The 22,315-nt window shown below is 37.4% G+C and overlaps 1 protein-coding gene across 1 annotated transcript in view; it reads right to left on the reverse strand.

Moving 5' to 3' along the window:
- PTPRR (protein tyrosine phosphatase receptor type R) overlaps positions 1-22,315 on the reverse strand; it is a 380,321-nt gene that overhangs the window by 199,206 nt on the left and 158,800 nt on the right. Inside the window, exon 3 of the mRNA XM_069081929.1 lies at positions 2,499-2,612. Coding sequence (XP_068938030.1) covers positions 2,499-2,612 — 114 coding nt within the window. The remainder of the gene's footprint in view (positions 1-2,498; positions 2,613-22,315) is intronic.

Here is a 22,315-nt window from a genome sequence, read left to right on the forward strand (position 1 = left end):
AGGAAGGAAGGAAGGAAGGAAGGAAGGAAGGAAAGAAGAAAGAAAAAGAAAGAAAGAAGAAATAAGGAAGGAATCAAGGAAGGGAGGGAGGAAGGGAGGAAGAAAAGAAGGAATCTAGCCAGGGTCTCCCATTGCATCCTGAGTCATCATCCAGTCATCCTGATGGATATCTGGTTTCTGGATCCAGATTAATCTGGAGGAGAATGCGAAGCTGGTGACCTTGCACGACCCTCCCTCATTCAAACCAATGTCAACTGCAAGTCCTGTCACCATTTCCCTGATGCCATGGTCCTCTTTGAAAACGAAGTGCAAACACAACAGTAACAACAACCTTCCTAGTCAAACGGCTATAAAGGAATTGCAGGCAGGACAGGGGAGATTAGAGCGCCAGCTTCATTTTTTTCTCTCCCTTAGCTTCCCTGATTTGATCAAAAGAGGTCCTGAGAACCTTAGAGGGTCAAGTGATTGGGGACTTCCCATCTATCCCAGTAGCATCTTTGGAATAGCTGGTGTGTCATCTGTATTGGGAGCTGAAGACTAAGAAAAGGCAGCTTTAGACTCTGTAAGAAGTCTAACAGATAAGTTACAATATACCCAAGGAGCACTTAATGAGGGCCCCATGAAGGAGTTCTGTTTTCCACATGTGCCCAACAAGCTGGAGACCACCTTCTGGGGGATTCTCTATGTTGTCATGGGAGAATAACACAGTCATTTGAAGGGATATTTTTTTTACCAACTTTTCCTACTCAAACACTTTCATACATACCTTTAAAAGCAAATTAAATCTGGCTGGCTAATTGATCTCAACTGATAATCAGGGAGAGAAGCACCCTGGTGGGAGTTCATAAGTTATGACATTAGAAAAAAAAAACAACTATCAATCCCTCAGGATTAACCTTAGAGCCCTGAGTGGATGAATCGCCAGAACTCTGGAGACCTAGCTTGCCAATGTGAGTGAGGATTGGGAGAGCAGATCCAGAATGTGTGCCAAAGGCACATACACACAACATTGGCATATATCCTTAGGGGATATTAGCAGTCCAGTATGCATTATGGGATAACATTTCTGTTTCTAGAAGAAAAATAAATTATTTAACTATTTTTTGAAGCATCATATATTTGTGTATACATAGACAAATAGGCTACTGGGGTAATATATTAATGTGTTGAATTATAGAATGTGAGCATTGGAAAGAAGCTTAGAGGTTAACTAGTCTAACTCCTACCTGAAATGTGAAATCTCTGTAAAACTGTGAGAAAATATTATTAATAATCAATATCTTAGGGAGATTCAGAGGTTCTCCACTTCTTCTAAATAACTCATTTTTTTCTTGAAGCATATTACTCTTTATGTTATTGTCTTAACTCTGCTGATCTTGGCCAGACACCATACAACCTTTCAAGGAATTTAACATAGGGAAGCAGAAACTATTGTGTTCTACACAAGCTTGGATGGAGACAGATCCTTTTGTCTAGATGGCCCAAGGCTGGGAGTGGTTTGGTATAGAGATGTTTTTTTTCTGTCCAAGGGTGACATGATGATGGGGTAACATTAGCCTCTCATTGGAAGGGTATATAAACTGTGAGCCTACCACCATGATGATCTTTGGTCTAAGAGAGATGGCCAAATGACCATCCAGTTATTAATAACCTGCTGACCTTTTAATAAAATGATCAAATTACTCAGAAGCCATGTCCCTTGAATCTTTTTAATTATCACAAAACATTCCTAAGAAGTGGTTACTAGCTTTCCCATTAACAGGGAATATAATTTCTTATGACATATATGCAGAAAGGTATTAGAAGAAGTCAAGAGGACCTGAGCTCAAATCCACCTTCCATCATCTTGAGACAGAACATTATTAAATTTTCAGTGTGAGCTAAATTGATTCATTTAGAATTGATTTATTACTTTGTTGATTGTCTTGGTTGGCTGATTGTTGTCCTTCATTCTCAAGAGAACCAAAATGACATCACTATGCTAGAGTCAAGTTTCAATGTGTCTGATTGTGGATGATCAGACCAATACAAGATCAGAATGTTCTAGCACAGATTGGGCAAATTGATTTTCTAAATTTATGAAAATGATGGAGAAAATGTTAATATTGCAAATTAAACTTAGAAGTGTGTTGTATAGAGTTTTGGAATTTTGTTTTGTTTTGGGTACATGCCTCTAGTAAGGTTTAAGAAGTGTGGTACATAGAAAACTGTTTTGTGTCTTCAGCCAGAGGACCTGCATTTGAATCCTGATTCTACTGTTCACTACCTATATGATCTTAGGTAAGTAACCTAAAGTATGGCTTCAATGTCCTCATAATTACAGAATTGGAGTCGATGATTCCTGTGGTGCCTGTTAGCTCTAATTGTATGAGAATCATCAAATGCTTACATTGAGGGCAAGCTAGGCTTAGCCCTAGAGAATCTTCCCTTAAGTAATGAAACACTGTCTAATTAAAATACATCTTGACATTTGCATAGACAACATCTGGGCAGCTTACAATTAGGCGGTTGATGTGAACTTGTTGCGGTAGGAGACCTAAAGCTGTTGCCACTCCTTGACGGAATATCCGCAGCAAAGTTATGTTAAGCTTGTTTATGTCCATTTGCAGCGTCTGAAACAAAAGAAAAAACAACCAAGAAAATTACTCCTTGGCTTGTGAAAATGTCCTTGGCATGGCTTATTAAGTTTTTATTCTAGTAATAACTTGCATTTTCTTAGTACACTTATCCCTTTCACATCACAGAGTTTAGGGGTGTGGCACCCCTTTAATATGGAAGATCCACAAAAAAAAATTTTGACCCTTCATTACAGAGAAGTCTGGATTATTATGTTATTAAAAGATAAAATATATTGATATTATACATTATTATACATTTATTTTATGCATTTCTTAGTTCCTGCAAAACTTTCCCCAAATTCCCATTTAATTTCTTTCACTAACCTGAAATGTATCAAAACCATGATGGGGAAAAGTTACAATGGGGAAAGGGTAATTGTGCTTTAATATTTTACCAGGCACTCTCCTTACTTTAATCCCTTAAAATGGCTAGTGGAAATATGATTGTCCCTATTATACTACTAAAGAAATTGGTGCTCAAAGAAGTTAAGAGTTACTTAGGGTCACACAACTAAATGATGTCAGAGGCAAGATTCAAACTCAGATCTCATGCCAGCAATTTCCAGGATTCTACTATGTTTTGCTGTCTCATACACTTACTAGCTATTAAGTGAACCTGGTAACTCTTGTGATTCATATGATACCTGTTTTCATTTTTAATTGGGGACAAATTACAAAGAAAAGATGAAAAATAGAGTGTCCCAAAAGTCATAGTACAGTTTCAAGCTAAGGGTTTAAACTTAAATGCTTCAAACCTTCAAGTATTCTTCATTTAGAAGACAGTGTTAGAAAGCAAATTTAATCTTTTCCCTAAGACACACAATTTCATTTCAAAGAGATACCAAAGACTTGTATGTCTAATTAAATCACAACCTTTTTTATAGAAGAAATGTTCATTCCAATGAGGGCAAACATATGAATTGAAGTTCATTTTGTCAAAATAGCCTCTAGGAGATATCAAGAGGGATTAATTATTTTCCCCTTTCTAGATATACTCTAGAGTTTCCATGACAATAAACATAGTATTTGTCCTTAGAATAGTGTCATATCAAATAGGTCAATTCTCACTTTGAAAAGTGGTTGAACTACAAATCTCCCACAGATCCTGCAAGATGAATGCTACCCAAAATTATTGTGCATACATTAGGCTATGGGAGATGTAGTTCCTTCAGCCTAAAATTCTAGTGAAATTTGCCTATGTCTACATTTTCCTTTGCTTGATAATCACTGACATTTATTCAGTACCTTAAAGATAACAGTGCTTTTGGGGGATATTATGTGGGCACAAATATCATACATTATTTTATTTGATCTTATGACAACACCATGAAGCACACTATACATACAGGTCTCTGTTCTATAAAGGAAGAGATTAAGGGTCAGAGAGGTAGAATAATTTCCCTGTGGTAAGTGTTAGAGACAGAATTGGAACCCAATTCTCTCCTGATTTCCAGGATTTCTTCCAACTTTCCAATGTTCTTTCCATTACATCATACTGCCTCTCGGTAGCTTCAGATACACCAATGTGTCTGTGATCTCACCAATGTGGATATAATCTCCAATGAGGATAATGGTTGTAACTCATTCCTCCTTGACTATCTTGGGACTCTTTTCTGTGAAAAGTTCACTCCAGCAATTTCAGCCAATGTGTTGGGAGTCTCCTTCAAAGTTATCCTAACATTCTGCAGGTAGTAATGGAATGCAAAAGCTGTCCCTCCCTCACACTCTCCCATGTAAGTAGCCATTGTTTTGGTGTGGTTGTTGCTTGTATATTTCATTCATGTCTTTGCCTCACCTTTGTAATACTACATTTGTAACCACCTGCAGCCTGCTGGGGGCCACCATGCATCTCCACATTGACCTTAGGGTGGTCCTCAACTAAAACTGCCTCATAATCAACTAACATTACTAGAAGAATACCAGTGTTACATCTTCAGACAGTCAATATGGGAATTTATTTCAACTCATTCAATTTGTTTTAACTCACTCTACAACTTGTTACAAGGCAAGACTCCTATGGGAATGGGAGAGGAGTGGTTGAGGACAATTCTTGGGTAATAATAGTGATGCAAAAAAGAAGAAAAAATTGAACAATAAAGCATTTAAGATACATAGAAGAGAGCAAAATAAAATTGAGAAGTGGACACTTAAAAGCAGGACAGTTTTGCTACTAACATTAAATTTAATCTACTTGAAAACAAAGTCTACATAATAAAAGTTCACAGTTTCATATTCAACTCTATTTATATGCTTATATATAAAAACATATAGAAAGATTAGTGTTGGTTGATGTTGAACAAGTTCTTAATAAAAATAAAAATTTTGAAAATAATATCAGTATTCAATCAATAAAAATAACATTTCTTAAAAGTATAGACACTTTGCTAAGAACTGAGGCTACAAAGAAAGGTAAAAATAGTGTCCCTGCCCTCAAGGAGATTACATTTTAATGGAGGCAGATATGTAAATAATTAAGTGCACACAAGAGATATTTAGAGAAGATGGGAGATAATCTCTGGGGAAGGCATTCACAAATAAGGGAATTGAGAAAGTTGTCTTAAAGAAAGTAAGATAGATTAAGGGGCAGCAAGGTAGCACAGTGAGTAATATCACCGGCCCCAGAGTCGGGATGACCTGGGGATAGAATCTGGGCTCAGACACTTAGCACCCACCCAGAAACACCTGGCCGTGTAACCTTGAGCAAGTTACTTAACCCCAATTGCTTAGGGGCGGCCAGGTGGCTCAGCAGAGTAAGAGCACCGGCCCCAGAGTTGGGATGACCTGGGATTGAATCCAGGCTCAGATATTTAGCACCACACCCAGAAATAACTGGCCTTGTAACCTTGAGCAAGTTACTTAACCCCAATTGCTTTAAAAAAAAAAAAAAAAGAAAGTAAGATTTGAGTTACTACTTAGGCTCATTTGTTTATCTAGTCTTTCAACACATCAGAGGACATTGTTTATAAGATTCTAATCAGATTAAATCTAAATAACAATAATACTGACATTTATATAGTGCTTTGGGGGTTGCAAAGTGTTTCCATAAGTATTTTATTTGAACCTCTGTGTAAGACCTAGAGAAGGGGAAGTAATTTTCCCATGGCCAAACAACTGGTAAATGTCAGAGGTCAGGCTTCTACAACACTGAGTGGTTAACATTGATTCACTTTAAAGAAGAGAATTTAATTTTCTCTTAAAAAATCTTTATTTGGTTTCTACATCAGTTTAATTTCTAAATATATTCTTCTTCTCTTCCCAGCAAACCATTGACTGGAACAAAGACTAAAAAGAAAGAGAACAAAAACAATTCAACAAAACCATCTCACAAGATAAGCAGTATTAGACACCCATAGTCCTCTATAATGAAAATAAGACATGTTGTTTCAATTTTTCTCCAAGGCTAACCTTAATTTTATAATTCCAGGTTCTTTTGCCTTCCATCATTGTGGCCATTATGCATATTGTTCTCCTGATTCTCCTTACTTCATTTGTTGATTTAAACTACCCCCCCCACCCACACACACAAATTTCTCTGTATTCTTAATCTCTTATAATGCAACAATATTCCATCATATTCATGGACCACAGTTTGTTTAGCCATTACACAGTGGATACACCCATGGCTTGGTTTGCTACTTTAAAAAATCCAAGAACCTCTTGCCATGAATAATTTTGTATTAGTAGAATGTGTCTTTGACCTCCTAGGGTATATGTCTAGCAGTCGGATCTCTGGGGCAAAGGATATAGACAGTGTAATTTTCATGTAAGAGCTGGAATTTTGGGGTCCATTCAATAATATAAATTAGACATATTAGGGATTTTGCTGGAATATACTGTGCTTCAGAGATAACTAGTATTGTAGGGAAAGAGCTGGCATCAGAGAGAAGACCTTCATTAAAGTCCCGTTCCTGATGTATATTGCCTGCGTGACCTTGGGAAAATGAGAACCTTCTCAGTGAGATTGGAAATTAAGACAAGAAATTGAACAATATTTGCTGATATGCATTGGTAGAGGAAACTTCCTCATTAAGAGTTCTTTTTATCTATAAAAATCTGGACATCCTCCCCACCTCAAAAATAAAACAAGAACACTCTGCTTCATTTTACATCAGCTTCCATACAAACATCAAAGAAGACGTGATGGCTAAGTTTATCTCTCAGCACACTGTGCCAGAGGATATCCTAGGTATGTGTTCTCACAGGGTCTCAAAAGACAGATCTCAGCATGTAATCCACCTTCACAATTATCTCTCCTTTTAGGAAACCATTGGTCTGCCAGTGGTTTCTTCACTGCTGCCTAAGAAAGTCAGAGAAAGAAATGGAAACAGGACAGTTGTGAACCCACATGGAAGAGCCAACGGCTAATGAATGGAATTCGATTCATTAGTTTAATGAATGTTAAATGAACAATGATGAAATTGGCAGCATAGTTCAGTTTGAAATAGGAGTTGTTCCTTTAAGAAAATTTTGTGATACAACAGAAAGACCACTCGATATGGTGTCTAGAGGACATGAGTTCTAATTCTGCTTCTGGTGTTGTGTAGTTATGTGACCTTAAGCAAATCACTTTGTAGCCCTGGGCCTGAGTTTTATTCTCAATAACTAGATGGTTTCTTAGGTCTTATCCAGAGCTCAATCTATGATTTTATCAATGAAAATTAATTAATTCAATATCTCAATTAATTAATATTTAATAATTCAATATGTATAAATACAAATATATGCATATGCATGCATTTGTATTTAGATATGTATAGATTTGCATATGTATGCAATTATATGTGTAAGTATATGTATTCTTCTACACATACATGCTGTATATGTGTGGATATATGTGTAAAATATACATATGTGTATTTATATACATATGTGTATTTATATATATATACACATATACTGTTATATATATATCAGCACATATGATATATATAACCTATGGTATATAGTCTATATGGGTATACATGTAGATATACACACATTTCTACATGTGCACATATATACACATGTATAGTAGCATATGTGTTGATGTATGCATAGTATATGTATGTACATATATGCATGTGTATGTATAGATAATTTATGGTATATAGATATAATCTATACTACAGATGGTATGTGCGTATACAGACATGACTCTATAATATGGATTATTATATATGTATGTATGTATATGTATATACATCTATAGGGGGGTCATTTCCAGTATTCTGATATATATTGTGATAGATATACCCAGACGACTCAGAATGAGAAAGTGAGGCTGTTGACTTTAAACACCCTCCCTCATTTAAATCTGATTCATTTGCAAGTCATAGAATCATCTTCCTGATGCCATGGTCCTCTTTGAGAATGAAGGACAAGCAATAACAGCAATGTCTATAGTGTATATGCATATGTGTTAGAAACACACAGTGGAAGAAACAGAGTTCCTGAATGAATAGAATTAAATTCATTACTTTAATGAATGGTAAATGAATAGCTATGTGGCACATTGGATAGAGTGCCATGCTTAAAGTCAGGAAGACCTGAGTTCAAATCTGCTCAGACACTAACTGTGTGACCCTGGTCAAGTCACCTGTTTGCCTCAGTTTCCTCATCTGTAAAATGAGCTAGAGAAGAAAATGGCAAACCACTCCAGGATCTTTGTCAAGAGAACCCCAAATGGGGTCAGGAAGAGTCCAACATGACTGAACAACAACAAAAATTATTTTTAATTAATTAATTAATTTATTTTTGGTTTACAACATTCAGTTTCACAGACCCTTGAGTTTCAAATTTCCCCCCTCCCCCCCATGGCAGCATGCAATCAAATATAGGATCTACAAATACCTTCACATGAAACATGAGTCAAGTTGTAAAGAAGTGAGATAACAATGAGAAAGAAGAAACAAAACAAAGAGAGCACGCAGTTTGCTTCAATCTGCATTCAAACTCTGCAGCTCTTTCTCTGGATGAGGAGATCCTTTTCCATCATGAGTCTTTTGGAGTTATCTTATAACCTTGCATTGCTGAGAGGAGCCCAGTCTATCCAAGTTAGTCCTCACACATACAATTTGTCTGTAATTGTGTAGAAAGTTCTCCTAGTTCTGCTCTCCTCACTCAGCATCAGTTTATATAAGTCTCTCCAGGTTATTATGACGTCTGTCTGCTCCTCATTTCTTATAGCACAATAGTATTCCATTACATTAATATACCATAACTTGTTCAGACATTCCCCAATTGATGGGTATCCCCTTGATTTCCAATTCTTTGCCATCACAGAAAAGAGTTGCTATAAATATCTTTGTACAAATGTGTCCTTTACCCACTTCTTTGAACTCTTTGGGATACAATCCTAGAAGTGGTATTGCTGGGTCAAAGGATATGCACTTATTTATAGCCCTTTGGGTATAGTTCCAGATTGTTCTCTAGCATGGTTGAATCAGTTCACAACTCCACCAACAATGCATTAGTGCTCCAATTTTTCCACATCCTCTCCAGTATTTATCATTTTCCTGTTTTGTCATTGTAGCCAATCTGGCTGGTGAGATGTGGTAGCTCAAAGCTGTTTTGATTTGCATTTCTCTAATCAGTAGTAATTTAGAACAATTTTTCATATGCTTATAAATATCTTTAATTTCTTCCTCTGGAAACTGCCTGTTTACATCCTTTGACCATTTATCAATTGGGGAATGATTTATATTCTTTAGATTTGATTCAGTTCTCTGTAAATTAGAAATGAGGCCTTTATAAGAGACACTGGTTGTAAAAATTATTTCCCAATTTTTCACTTCCCTCTTAAGCTTTATTTGTACAGAAACTTTTCAATTTAATGTAGTCAAAATTATCTATTTTGCATTTCATAATGCTCTCTACCTCTTGTTTGGTCATAAAATCTTCCCTTCTCCATACATCTGACAAGTAAACGATTCCTTGCTCTCCCAGATTGCTTACAGTATCAGCCTTTATACCTAGATCATGAACCTATTTAGACTTTATTTTGGTAGACAGTGTTATATGTTGGTCTTTGCCCAGTTTCTGCCATACTGTTTCCCAGTTTTTCCAGCAGTTTTTGTCAAATAGTGAGTTCTTATCCCAAAAGCTGGCGTCTTTGGGTTTGTCAAACAGTAAATTACTCTAGTCATTGCCTGCTGTGTCTCATGTACCTAATCTATTCCACTGATCCACTATTCTGTTCCTCAACCAGTACCAAGTAGTTTTGATGACTGCCACTTTATAATACAGATTAAAATCTGGTATGGCTAGGTCACCTTCCCTAGCATTTCTTTTCACTAATTTCCTTGATATTCTGGACATTTTGTTCTTCCAAATGAATTTTGTTACTATTTTTTCTAGCTCTATAAAAGAAGTTTTTGGTAAATTGATTGGTATGGCACTAAATATGTAAATTAATTTAGGTAAAATTGTCATTTTTATTATGTTAGCTCGACCTAACCACTAGTAACTGATGTTTTTTCAGTTATTTACATCTGACTTTATTTGTGTGAAAAGTGTTTTGTAATTGTGTTCATATAGGTCCTGGATTTATTTTGGCAGGTAGATTCCCAAATATTTTATAAGGTCTTCAGCAACTTTAAATGGAATTTCTCTTTCTATCTCTTGCTGTTGGATTTCATTAGAAATATATAGGAATGCCAAGGATTTATGTAGGTTCATTTTATATCCTGCAACTTTGCCAAATTTATTTATTATCTCAAGTAGTTTTTTACTTGATTTTCTAGGATTCTATAAGTATACCATCAAATTTTTAAAAAATTAAAAACAAACAAAAATTACTAAATTATCAGTGTAATCCAGTTTGAAACATAAGAGTTCTTCCATCCCTTAGGAAAACTATTGTGGGGGCAGCTAGGTGGTACAGTCAATAGAGCACTGGCCTTGGAGTCAGCAGGACCTGAGTTCAAATTTGATGTCAGCCGCTTGACATTTAACTAGCTGTGTGACCTTGAGCAAGTCACTTAACCCTGATTGCCTTGCCTTCCCCTCTCAAAAACAAAAAAAAAAAGGAAATTATTGTGATACAGCAGAAAGATGTGTGTGTGTGTGTGTGTGTACACACCATAGATGATGGCATCTGTCTGATTTATCTATTGCTAAAAGGTTTTAAGGCAGGACTAATCCCACTGATCTCAAGCATTACACTATTACATCCTGACTTTAAGCTGGGAGCTCCCCCTACTGCAGTTAAAATAGGAAAAAAAAAATTACCAACATGTTTCCAAACAACTTTTCAGGAATACACCCAGTTGTTTGCTTAGTTCCATATTCTGGCTAGAAGACTGTAAGCTTTTAGAAAATGGGACTGTTTTATACAGCGCCTACCACATAGTAGGAGCTTAAGAAGTGCTTGTTGATGATTGATCTGTGGATCTCCCTTCCCCCTTATAGAACCCAGAATAGGACTTATATACAATCAATACTTGATAACTCTTTGCAGAGTTTATCATAAAAAGCCCTTGGGACAAGTGCAGTTTTCTTTAATTCAATAATTGAGGGGATTGCTCATAAACTTAAACCATTTCACAAGAGACTGTAAGGGAACTTTGTCTCCACCTGCATTAAGCAAGTGGAGTTTAGTTTTAGACAACCTCTGCAGATGGAAGGTTATGGTTGTCTGAAAAAGACAAAGAAAGGACAACTTCCTTTAAATGAGAATCAAAATGAAATGAATGATGAAGAATTTCAGCTGAGATTTTGTACTTGTTTTGGACAGCACTAGCAGAGTTAGGCCAGAAACTAATTCTGGCACCAAAAGGTCAGTATAACAAACTATCTGGGGAAGAAATAATACAAAAGAAAAGGCACTATCAAATCAACTTCTAAAGAAAAAAATATGTGACCCTGAGCAAGTCACTTAACATTATTTGCCTCAGTTTCCTCATCTGTAAAATGATCTGGAAAGAAATAACAAACCATTCCAATATCGTTGCTAAGAAAACCCCAAATGGGGACACGGAGAGTTGGACATGACTGAAAATGACTGAACAACAGTAAAATATTAAATGATCTCTTACATCCTTTCCAGCTATGATATAACTCTATTTTGTTAATAGCAATGTGCTAGAGTGGGAAATAGATTGTTTTCATACTATTCCCTCTCTGCCCACTAAATAATACTAATGTTTCTAATAACCAGCACTTACATAATACTTTAAGGCTTGCAAAGCACTTTTAATATATTATTTCATTTGAGCCCCGTAATATCCCGATATAGTGCTTGCTGTTACTGTCCTCATTTTGTATGAGGAAACAGTCTGAGAGAATTAAGTGACTGACCCAAGGTGAAATTATGATGTATCTGAGGTGGAATTTGAACTCAGGTTTTCATAAATTTAAGTCTGGCACTCTATCCCCTGAGTAGGTAGCAACTTAAGTTGGTCTTTGAGGAGATGTGGGATTTAACTAGCAGAGAAGGGGCAAACGATAATAAAGTCTTAACTGTGCATAATGTACAGGATCCCCACCACATAAAGTATCCCTCTGATTACCCCAAGAAATTAGAAAAGTTCACTTCAGCTGGTGACTTTCAGAAGCTTTCTGGCATTATCCAATAGAAAGAATGGTCACCACTTGGGTTGCAGAGTATCTGCCTTTTTGCTTGCTTTTGTAAGAAGATGGGTGGACACACATACTTATCCATAACTTTGCCAAAGCTTCTTTGCCGATCATCACTGTTTATCCAGCTTTGCAGCTCTTCCCTAAGGGAAAGGTAATTTTGACTCTACAATTTGTGCTAGCAACAGGGAGTCTAGAGGCTGCAGAGAGCTCTTGAGGACTCAATTCCCAGGGCTGTGATTAAGTTGTGACTCGCAACTGTGGCAACAGTTTTCAAGACCAGGTTTGCCTGATGAAACTGCTGAGGGGGAAGTGGGAGGAAACCCAGGATAAGAAGATGCCTGGAAAGGCAACTTTCCAAGAAGGTGAATCAGCATGTTCAGCACCATGAGTTTGGGACTTCTGTAGCTCACAGGAAGGAGAGAGTTGATATAATCAGTCTGGTAATTTAGATCAAAAGGACCTGGGTCAGATGTTCAAACCAAACCAAAGCACTTTAATTATTTGCCTCAAATTTCCATTTGGCTGGGAGAACTGGCCTGATATTTATATCTGTGTGGCTAAGGGCAATCTCTGCTCAAAGGAGATAACTTATCTGAGTATTATAATGAGGCAAAAAAAGTTATCTAATTGCTTTGGAAATTCAGGCCAGATACCCTATTCATCCTGGTAACTTAGGCAAAAGCATATGTATTTTTGATAAGCAGATTATCCAGGGACAAGAATAATCCTCTGTGTGACCCTAGGTGGAAGGATTTGTAAGTGATAGGACATATTTATTTGGGAGGGCATACCACTGGAAGAAAAAACAAGCTTCTTCTACAAGGTGACATTCTAGCTCCTGATACTAAGACTTTGCTTAACCTGTGCCTCATTCCTGAATATACTTCCTCTTTCTCTCTTTCTCTTGAAATCTCTGGCTTCCTTCAGCTCAATCACCACTGCCTTTTCTCATTCTCCAGTTGCCCCTGTCCATTGAAATTTTATTTGTCCATATTTTAAATTGATTTATATGTCATATATACTGATAAAATATTAACTCCTTAATAGTAAGGTGTTATGGGAATGGAAATCTGAAGGTCTTCCCTGCCCCTAGGCCCTTTGATAGGCTTACATGACTCTGAGATCTTTCCCTGATTTGAAAATATACTCTTACCCCTAATAGGCTGAATATGGTCACATGGAGCTTGTGGCGGGACGCTTGTTTTTCAGGAATGCCCACACCTTGTTACTTGGGCAGTGTCAGAGGCTTGTGAAATTCTCTGATCCAAGAGAAGGCCATATATACCCTGATGTGAGGTTTTGCTTTGGGGCTCACTTTGGTAAGAATTATGTGATTTGACCAGATGAGACTCTGGGCAGCCGTTGAGCCCCCCGGCTTTGAAAACCCAAATGTTGATGCTTCCCTCTCTGGTAACTGACTAGGTATGGATGTAATGGGTCAGACAGCTGGAAGCCCTGTCTGTTTGGCTGTTTCTCTCTCTGCTTGTAACTTCTGTTTGTATTCTCTGAAGTTCAGGGTGTTGACTTTTTCCCCTGAACTAGGTAAATGATATATGCTTGATTAAAGTAAGATTGTTAAATTATTTTGAGTTGATTTCCTTTAGAAAAGCAGGTCTAAGAACCTGTGCTAGCAGCCATCCTGGGTATGCTAGGGTTCTTGCTGCTACATAAGGACAAATTGATTTTTATATTTGTGTTCCAGCACCTAGTTCAGGATCTGGCACATAGGATCAGAGAGTAAGGTACTGTCCCTTCAAGGTTCTACTCTTTCATATAGAGCACCTTATTGATGGGTGAAGTCAGATTTGCTCAGTGTTCTAAGTGTGATATGATCTCTGGATCACATAATAGTATTGCTTTTTTAGTGAAAATTGTGCCTTGGGCAGAATTTCTAACTAGAAGTGACCTTAGATATCATTTAATTCAATACTTTTATTTTGCATCTGAAACCAAAGTTTGGCAAAACCCAAACCCAGTAGAGTTACATAGATTATAAGAATAACAACAACGGCAATAGAGTTTACTGAGTTCTAAAGTTACTCTGACTCGAGTTCTGAAACAAGCAATTGTATTTTAAATGTGACATGCTGCAATATAATGGAGAGATGGATACCAGAGCTGTTCTATGATTACAGGAGCAAGGTAATTGATCTTATCATAGACAGAAAAAAATGAGAATTGGATTATTGACCATGAGCTAAAATGGATTGTAGAGAAATCTCAGAGTCTGAACCTAGTAAGCTGAGAGAAGAGGGAGAAAAAATGACAGAATAGTACTTATCTTAATCAGAGAAACAGTTTGGAAGCAGAGAATCAGAGAAGTCATGTGGTAGATCAACTAGTTTGTCCGAAATTTCCTATAAAGTGATCTTCTTCCAAGACGTCTACTAAAGTGTTAGTGGAGTACAACACATGTAAATGTGTTTAGTAATGGAAACATTTGTTTAACAGAAAAGCTACATTTATAAGGAACATTTGTGGACAGTGGCTGAGACAGAAAGAAGATAATGTTTATTGTTTCAGCATTGTGAGCTACCTTGAGGGCTTTGTTTTTCCTCATATATGTGTGTATCTGACAGATTTCTCTAAATATGTGTCCATTTTTCTCAATAGATACTAATTTAGTAGGAGAGCATGACCCAGGTTTGTATGTGGATTATGATGTATTTATTATTCCTGCATTTGTTTTAATGAATGAGTGCCTTTGTTATTATTACTTCTTTTGCCTTATTGCTAAGGAGATCATATTTAAGATCTAAATGAAACATCATTGTGAGTGACTTCTTTGTGTAAATGGAAACACATTGGTGGGAGCTGGAGAGCTGAAATGTTGAATAGGAAGAGCACTTTCCTCTACAAAAGGGTTAATATTAGGAGGACCTTGAGAGATTTGAAGCATAACGGAATGGTTGTGATGACATATGATCCAATCCAGAGATATTCTCATGGCACATGAGAATTCTGAAGTACTTCAAATGGGTATAGACACACCATGCAAACAATCTAGTGGGATCGTAGATCTAGAATTAGAAGAGCTTTTAGAATCTATCTGTCTAATCCCCTCTGGGCCTAGAGTCAGGAAGACCACCCTTCAAATCTGACTTCAGACACTTCCTGTGTGACCCTAGTCAAGTCATTTCCCTGCTGAATGTTAAATCCTCTTTAAAATGGAGATGACAATAACATCTACCTCCTGAGGTTGTTGTGAATATCAAGTAGTATTTGTAAAATGCTTTACGCACCTTAAAGACTCTACAAATGTTATTGTTGTTATTGTTTACTTAGCCCTTTTGGACTTTGGTTTCAGATGCACAATGAAAGTATTGGATTCAATGTTCTCTGAGGTCAGTCCTGGGGCAGCTAGGTGAATACAGCAGTGAATAGAGCACCAGGCCTAGAGTCAGGAAAACTCATCTTCCTGAGTTCAAAGCTGGCCTCAAGATACTTCCCAACTGTGCAACCATGAGCAAGTCACTTAACCCTGTTTACCTCAATGTCCTCATCTACAAAATGAGCAAAAGAAGTAAATGGAAAACCACTCCAGTATTTTGGCCAACAGAACCCTGAACAGCATCATGAAGAGTTGGACATGACTGAAACAGCTACACAACAAGAACAAAGCTCTCTTCAAGTCAGAAATTCTATGATTAAGGAATATATGTCATTTATAAAAGCAAAATTACTGTGTGATAGAGAGATCACATTTTATATGCACAAATATATAAAGTTGAACAAAATTACCCTAATCAAGCAGTGAATCAGGGACAAGTTAGAATTGGAGGGTCCAACTTCCATTCCCAATGTTAAAGTTATTGGACCACATAACTGTGTGCAGAGTTTGGGTGAGAACTCTAGATATTTAGTGGGAGCTTCTTAATACTCTCTCCTTGAATATCAAGATTGCTAGGAGAATATGAAGGAAGTTGCATGGTGTAGTGCATTAGGGAGACTACGTGGTACAATCAGACATTTACTGTCTCTGGAGTAAGAAAACCTGGGTTGAATTCAGGGTTATTTCCTCTTATGTAAAATGGGAATCATAATAGTATCTACCTCTTAAGGCTGTTGTAAAGATAAAATGAGATAAGTACATTGTTTTGCCAACATTAAAGTACTATATAAGGGCAGCTAGATGGCCCAGTGGGTAGAGCGCCAGGCCTGTAATTAGGAAGACTCACCTTCCTGAGTCCAAAGTCCTAACTGTATGACCCTAGGCAAGTCACTTAACCCTGTTTGTCTCATTTTCCTTTTCTGTAAAAGGAGCTGGTGAAGGAAATGGTAAACCACTCCAGTATCATTGTAAGAAAACCCCAAATGGGAACACAAAGAATTAGACATGACTGAATGACAATAAAAAAGTATTATATAAATCCTAGCCATTATTATTATCAATTATTCATCATTATTATTTTTTGTGGCCTTGGGCAAGTCAATTAGCCTACTTGGGTCTGTTTCTTCATCTGTAAAATGAAAGAGTTGACTAGCTGGCCTCTGAGGTCCCTCCAGCTCTGCTATACATTAATCTGTGATTCTATGATTAAGATGAAATAATCCATCATGATTTCAGTCAAGTAGGAATCACTGATTGGGTCATTGCCAGCATAATGAATATTTAGCAGAGAAACATAATTTGGTGACATTAGTCACTGGTTTAATTTTCCAATTATCATTTTGGAAACATCTTCATATTGATTTGGCTCAGACTTACTGCTGCCCACAGCTTATTTTTTTCCCCTTTGTCTGGGAATGAATCTTCTTCTCAACCCAAATACAAAGATGCCCCACTGATGGATTGCTCTTTAGATATCATCTCTTATTACATAGCTCTACAGCTTTCCCACCATTTCCTTTTTCCTTTCTATGGGAGAAAAGATGGGAACATTAAAAAATAGTAACTCTACAAAGCTACATTTCTATCTGAACTTCTTTCCTCCATTTAGCATTGATATCTGAAAAAAAAGCATAAAAGTAAAAGAAAGACATTTCTGGGAGACATCATTTTAATGATGAAAGTGAAATTTGCAAGCACTGGTAGGCTATTTCTCCCAGAATAGTTTCTAGCTGATTCTTCTTAGTGATTTCTTCACTTGGAGTTATGTACAGCTTCCAGTCCAAGCACTGATCATGTCCAATTCAATAATTGAGCAAAAATGCACCACCTGCTTCTGTTCAAAGCACAAACATGGGTGTGCCATATCCCAAGAAAAAAATGAAAAACCTTCTATTGGGAACATACAATAGATCTTAGGTAAATAAATGCAAGGTAATTTGAGGGTAGAAAAAATATCCACAAATGAAAGGTTCACTGAGGCTTGGATAGAAGCAATTGAGGCAATGAAATCTTAGCTGAGCTTTGGATGAGATAAGAATTTGAAGAGGTGGAGAGTAGGGTGTGCATTTCAGGCATGAGGGAGGATTCTTCAAATGCAGGACATGGGATATCTATCATGAGGGAAATCATTAGGAGTCCAGTTTGAATGGATCATGGAATATCTATGGGAGAGTAATAGGAGAGAAGGCTGAAAACATCAGCTGAGAGAAAATCAAGGGGGGGCTTTAAAGACCAAGATGAGATCTCTATACTAAAGTCAATAGAGAACCACTGTACATTTTTAAGGGGAGAATGACATGGCTAGATTTGTGTGTTAGGAAGGTTCTTTTGAAAGGAATAGATTAAGAAAGCAGGCACATCAATTAGCAGGTTCTAACAATATTTTAGGAAAGAGGGGACCAAGGTTTGGCTCTATCTATAGAGGCTGGTACAAGAGACTTTGTGGAGAAAGAATCAACAAGACTTCACAACTGATTAAATGGAAATGGTGGAGGGTGGGGTGATGGAAAGGGAAGAGTAAAGATGACAGAGGTCATACAAAGGATGGTAATGAAAAATTTGGAAGAGGGGGAATGATGTTGACTATATATATATATATATATTTATAACATTTTAAATGCTGATAGGATTGTTGGTGATATGGGATTACAGGTAAGAGGTGAGGGAGTCATCTTTGGAAGGAGGATAATTGAACCCATGAGAGTTGATGAGGTTACTAAGGGGAGAGAATGTAGAGTGAAGAGTCCAAGTTAAAGCCTTGAGAGGAATCCACCCTTAGGGGAAGGAACAGTAGACTGAAAAAGAACAGTCTGATAGGTCAGAAGAGAGCTAAGAGAAAACAGTACCTTGGAAGCAAAAGAGAGAGAGTACCCAGAAGGAAAGAATCATCAAAGTATCAAAAAACCACAGAGAAGTCAAGTAGTATAAGGAATGAGAAAGAGTTGTTGGACATAGCAGTGAAGAGATCTTTAGAAGAACTTGAGAAAGTAATTTCTGTAGAATGGTATCACTGAGGCTTGATTATATGGGATTATGAGGAATGTGTGGGTGGCGTAGAAGTAGAGGTAATGAGAGTAAACCACTCTTTCTAAGAGTTTGGACTTGAAATGGAAGAGGGGTATTGAGTGATTGCTTCAGGAAGTGGCAGGATCAAAAGAAGATTTTCTAAAACCTGGCAATGTTTGTAAGGTGCCAGTAGAAAGTGAAGAATAAAAAATGAGAGGGAGGAAGGAATGGCCTCTGGGACAAGCTCCTGGAAGAGATGAGATCAACTGTATGGATAGAAAATGACCTTGCCAAGTGAGGCTACACCTTTCTCAAAGACTTTGAGAAAAAGAGAATAAAATGTAGCTGAGAATGTGTTGTGAGTTTTTTTTTAATTATAGAGTAGGATAAATGAGGGAACTAAAAATTCAAGGCCTCAATTTTCTCAAAAGTAAAAGCCTAATAGAAATAATAGGGGGCTTGTGGAGAAAGGAGATTTGGAAGAATCAGCTCAGGGACTGTGGTAAATTCAATCTGGGAAGAATAAAATGATGTTTTCCAACAGTGTGGCACCAGATGTGATTAAATAACATGCATTTGTAGGGAATCTAGGATTGTGGGGGTGTTCTAAGGTTGAGGATTGACAAAACAAGAATGATCTACTGTGTGACAAAGGGGCAGAGTACTTAAGGATGGAGAACACTGAAGACTTGAACTGGTCAGCTATAGGATGAAAAATGTGAAGAAAAGAAAAAAGTAAAGACAGGGATGATGTATTGGGAGAAGAGAGAAGAATGGACACTGGGGAAGTCACAGTTAGGATAAAGAATAGAGAATATAAGGCGGAGGAAGATGGACATTTAAAGGATTCTTTTTATCATTTAAAATTTCAGAAAAGGAAATTTCAAAGTTAGAAATCATAGAGGTAGAACAAATATGATTGATGAAGAGAATCTTACTATAGATGGACAGGAAAGGGAGAAAGATTTGATAATGGGATTATAGATTTAGAAGTGGAAGAGATCTCTCTAGTCCAAGGGTGGGGAACCTATGGCCTTGAAGCTACATGTGACCCCTTGGGTTGACTACATGTTGACTTGACCCTTCAATTGAATCCAAACCTCACAGTCCAACCCTCTCATTTGCAGATTGGGAAAGTGGTATTGAGGAAAATTTAGTTGACTTACCCAAGATCTCACAATTAGTGTATGAAGCTAGATTTGAACTCAAGTCTATCTGACTCTAAGCCCAGTGCTCTTTGTGCTGTGCCATCTAGCTGCCTCATGATATGAATTCATTTAAACTTATCTCAATAAGCCAAACCTAAGAAAATTTCTTGAATCTTCTGAAAGATGTGAAATCTTGAGTTAAAGTCCTCTGAGAATGACATTTTTATCTAAAGAGTTATTTTCTAGTTTCCAAGGGGCAAATGAAAAATCTTAAAGAAACAGATGGAAGGTTATAAAGATAATCTTTAAATATATGAGAATTCCCATTATTTTATTTCCAAATGAATGTGGATTATAGTTAAATGAGTCTCTTATTTTTAAGGAAATTATTAATTAATGCATTGAAAAATATTTGCTGAGCACTTACCATATATACATAGTAAGTACCTAATTAATGATTGAATTTTATAACATGTAGGCATGTAGAAGCAATATGTTTTCCACAAAGGCAAGGATTATTTTTCCCTAAAAGGCAATGAAATCATATTTAAGACTTAATTGGTCCAGGGGAATTAGGATCACACCATCAGCATAGCATACTGATTTCCCAAGCCCTGAATACAAGGAATTAGAGGTTCATCAGGCTTGATGAATTTGTTGACTGGGAAGGTAACTATGACAAATGTGGAGACAGGGAGCTTTATACGACTCAGTCACTTGGGGTTTCCAAAGAGTTAGTCATCCTGACTTGTGGGTTGTTATTGGGAAAAGGTGACCCTGGCATCCTGAACTATGATGAGAACTGGAAACTGGGACAGAATTGTCACCATCTGTGCTATGGTCCTTGATGAAATCCTAATAAAGCTGCCCCCAGCCCCAATATTTTAACTTCATTATAGGCCAAGCTCCACTGAACAGCAGGCCCACTGTACCTATCTAGGCTGCCCCCCCACACCAATGTCTTAATTTTTTCATATATGCCTCACTGCTCACTGGGACGATAGATGTCCCTGAATTCTTATTTCCCACAGAAACAGCAGGTGTGTTCATGTGATGGGAACCCAACTACTGCCTCTACCTAGTCACCATCCCCCCCCCCCTGAGAACCATTCCCACAGAAACAGGTGTGTTCTTGTACTCAACCACAATCCCATCATCCATCTAACCCAAGACAGGACCACAATACCTAACTCTCTATCTTGAACAGACAGGACCACAATAGCTAGCCAATTGGAGGGCAGCATGACCAGAGTATTTAACCGCTGAACCATAGATGGGACCCCTCCTCCATTATCTAGTTCCTTAACAAACCCCTCCTGCCTTTTTAATATTCATGATTTCTGTTATGTAATTCCATCTTTACCCTATAAAAATCCATCTTGCTTTCTCTGAAGTGACTGATTCCTCTTGGAACCCAGCCCACTTCATAAGATGCATAAATCTCAATAAATGCTTATACTTGGATTAGAAGTGGTCTGACTGAATTCTTTGAGATGGTTCCACCACAACACATCATGAAACCCCAAGAGTTTTGGAGTGGGCAGAGCTCCCACGACAACATTTCTGATGTTATGGGTGGGCATCAGTATCACTTTACAAAGAAGGACCCACTGTACTTTGCCATCGATATCACTCCAACTACATAGCTTACATTCCTTCAGGGAGCTCTTATATTATTTGCTGTCTTTCTGCTTTTCAAACATAGATGGGAATGGAGACAAGACTGGTGATTTCATTGATGAAGGTGTCAGGATTCCCATGCTAAGACCACCCCTCTCTTTTTACTCCTTTACTAGGAGACATATCTTTTTTCCAGAGTAAGCTATGTCCTGAATTTGGCATAACAACAATCCTTTGTGTTCATACTCTGGATGAACTTATCTACAACAAAATTCCAGAATTGTTTCACACCAACCCAGGTGGTCCCTGAGCTCAGACAGGCACCTGCAGATCCCATGTTCTTGTCATGAAGTCCTGGTATGAATCAAACTTGTCTCACTGTTACTGTTACTCCTCATTGTCAGGGCTATAGCTCACTGTATAGTCATTGGTATATGTATTAAGATTTGCCCACACTAAAGTAGTTCCCCTGTGAAAGGGGGTCCCAGCACATGTGTCTAGTTTCCCTCCTCCAATGCAATAAAGAAAGCTTTTTGCCTATGACCAGTATTATCAATTTGGTTTTATTTTGTTATTTCTGAGTTATCTGTGGTTGTGATAATCTGTGTGAGCTCTTTGGTGTTTTTAGTGTTAACAACTTTTGCATAACTTCTGTGACTCTGCTCATTTATGACTGGGGTTGACAAGGGAACTCCTAGAAGAAGAAAATCTTTCTATCAATGCAGGTCAGCACCTTATCTGTAATTTACATGCTTAGAGAATTACCTAGGGCCACTGGAAAGTTGAGTGAGTTGCCCAGAGCCAAACAGCCCACCTGACTTGAGTCCAGGGTCTTTCTAGCTCCCAGGATGGCTGTCTGCCCACTATGCGAAGCAGCTTCTCTTTAGTCATTTGAATATTTTCAAACATTAAATTTAGTGATATCTCCCTGTAAAGTATGCTTAGATCTCAGTCCTTCAAAAGCTTGGATCTAAGTTCTAATTATTTATCAGATGACTTTTTCAAAAAGCACAGAATATAAATGTTAAATTGCC

This window comes from Petaurus breviceps, unplaced genomic scaffold (assembly GCF_028583685.1).
Source record: "Petaurus breviceps papuanus isolate PSGF00001 unplaced genomic scaffold, PetGlider_PUasm1.0 156, whole genome shotgun sequence".
In the NCBI taxonomy this organism is placed as follows: Eukaryota; Metazoa; Chordata; class Mammalia; order Diprotodontia; family Petauridae; genus Petaurus; species Petaurus breviceps.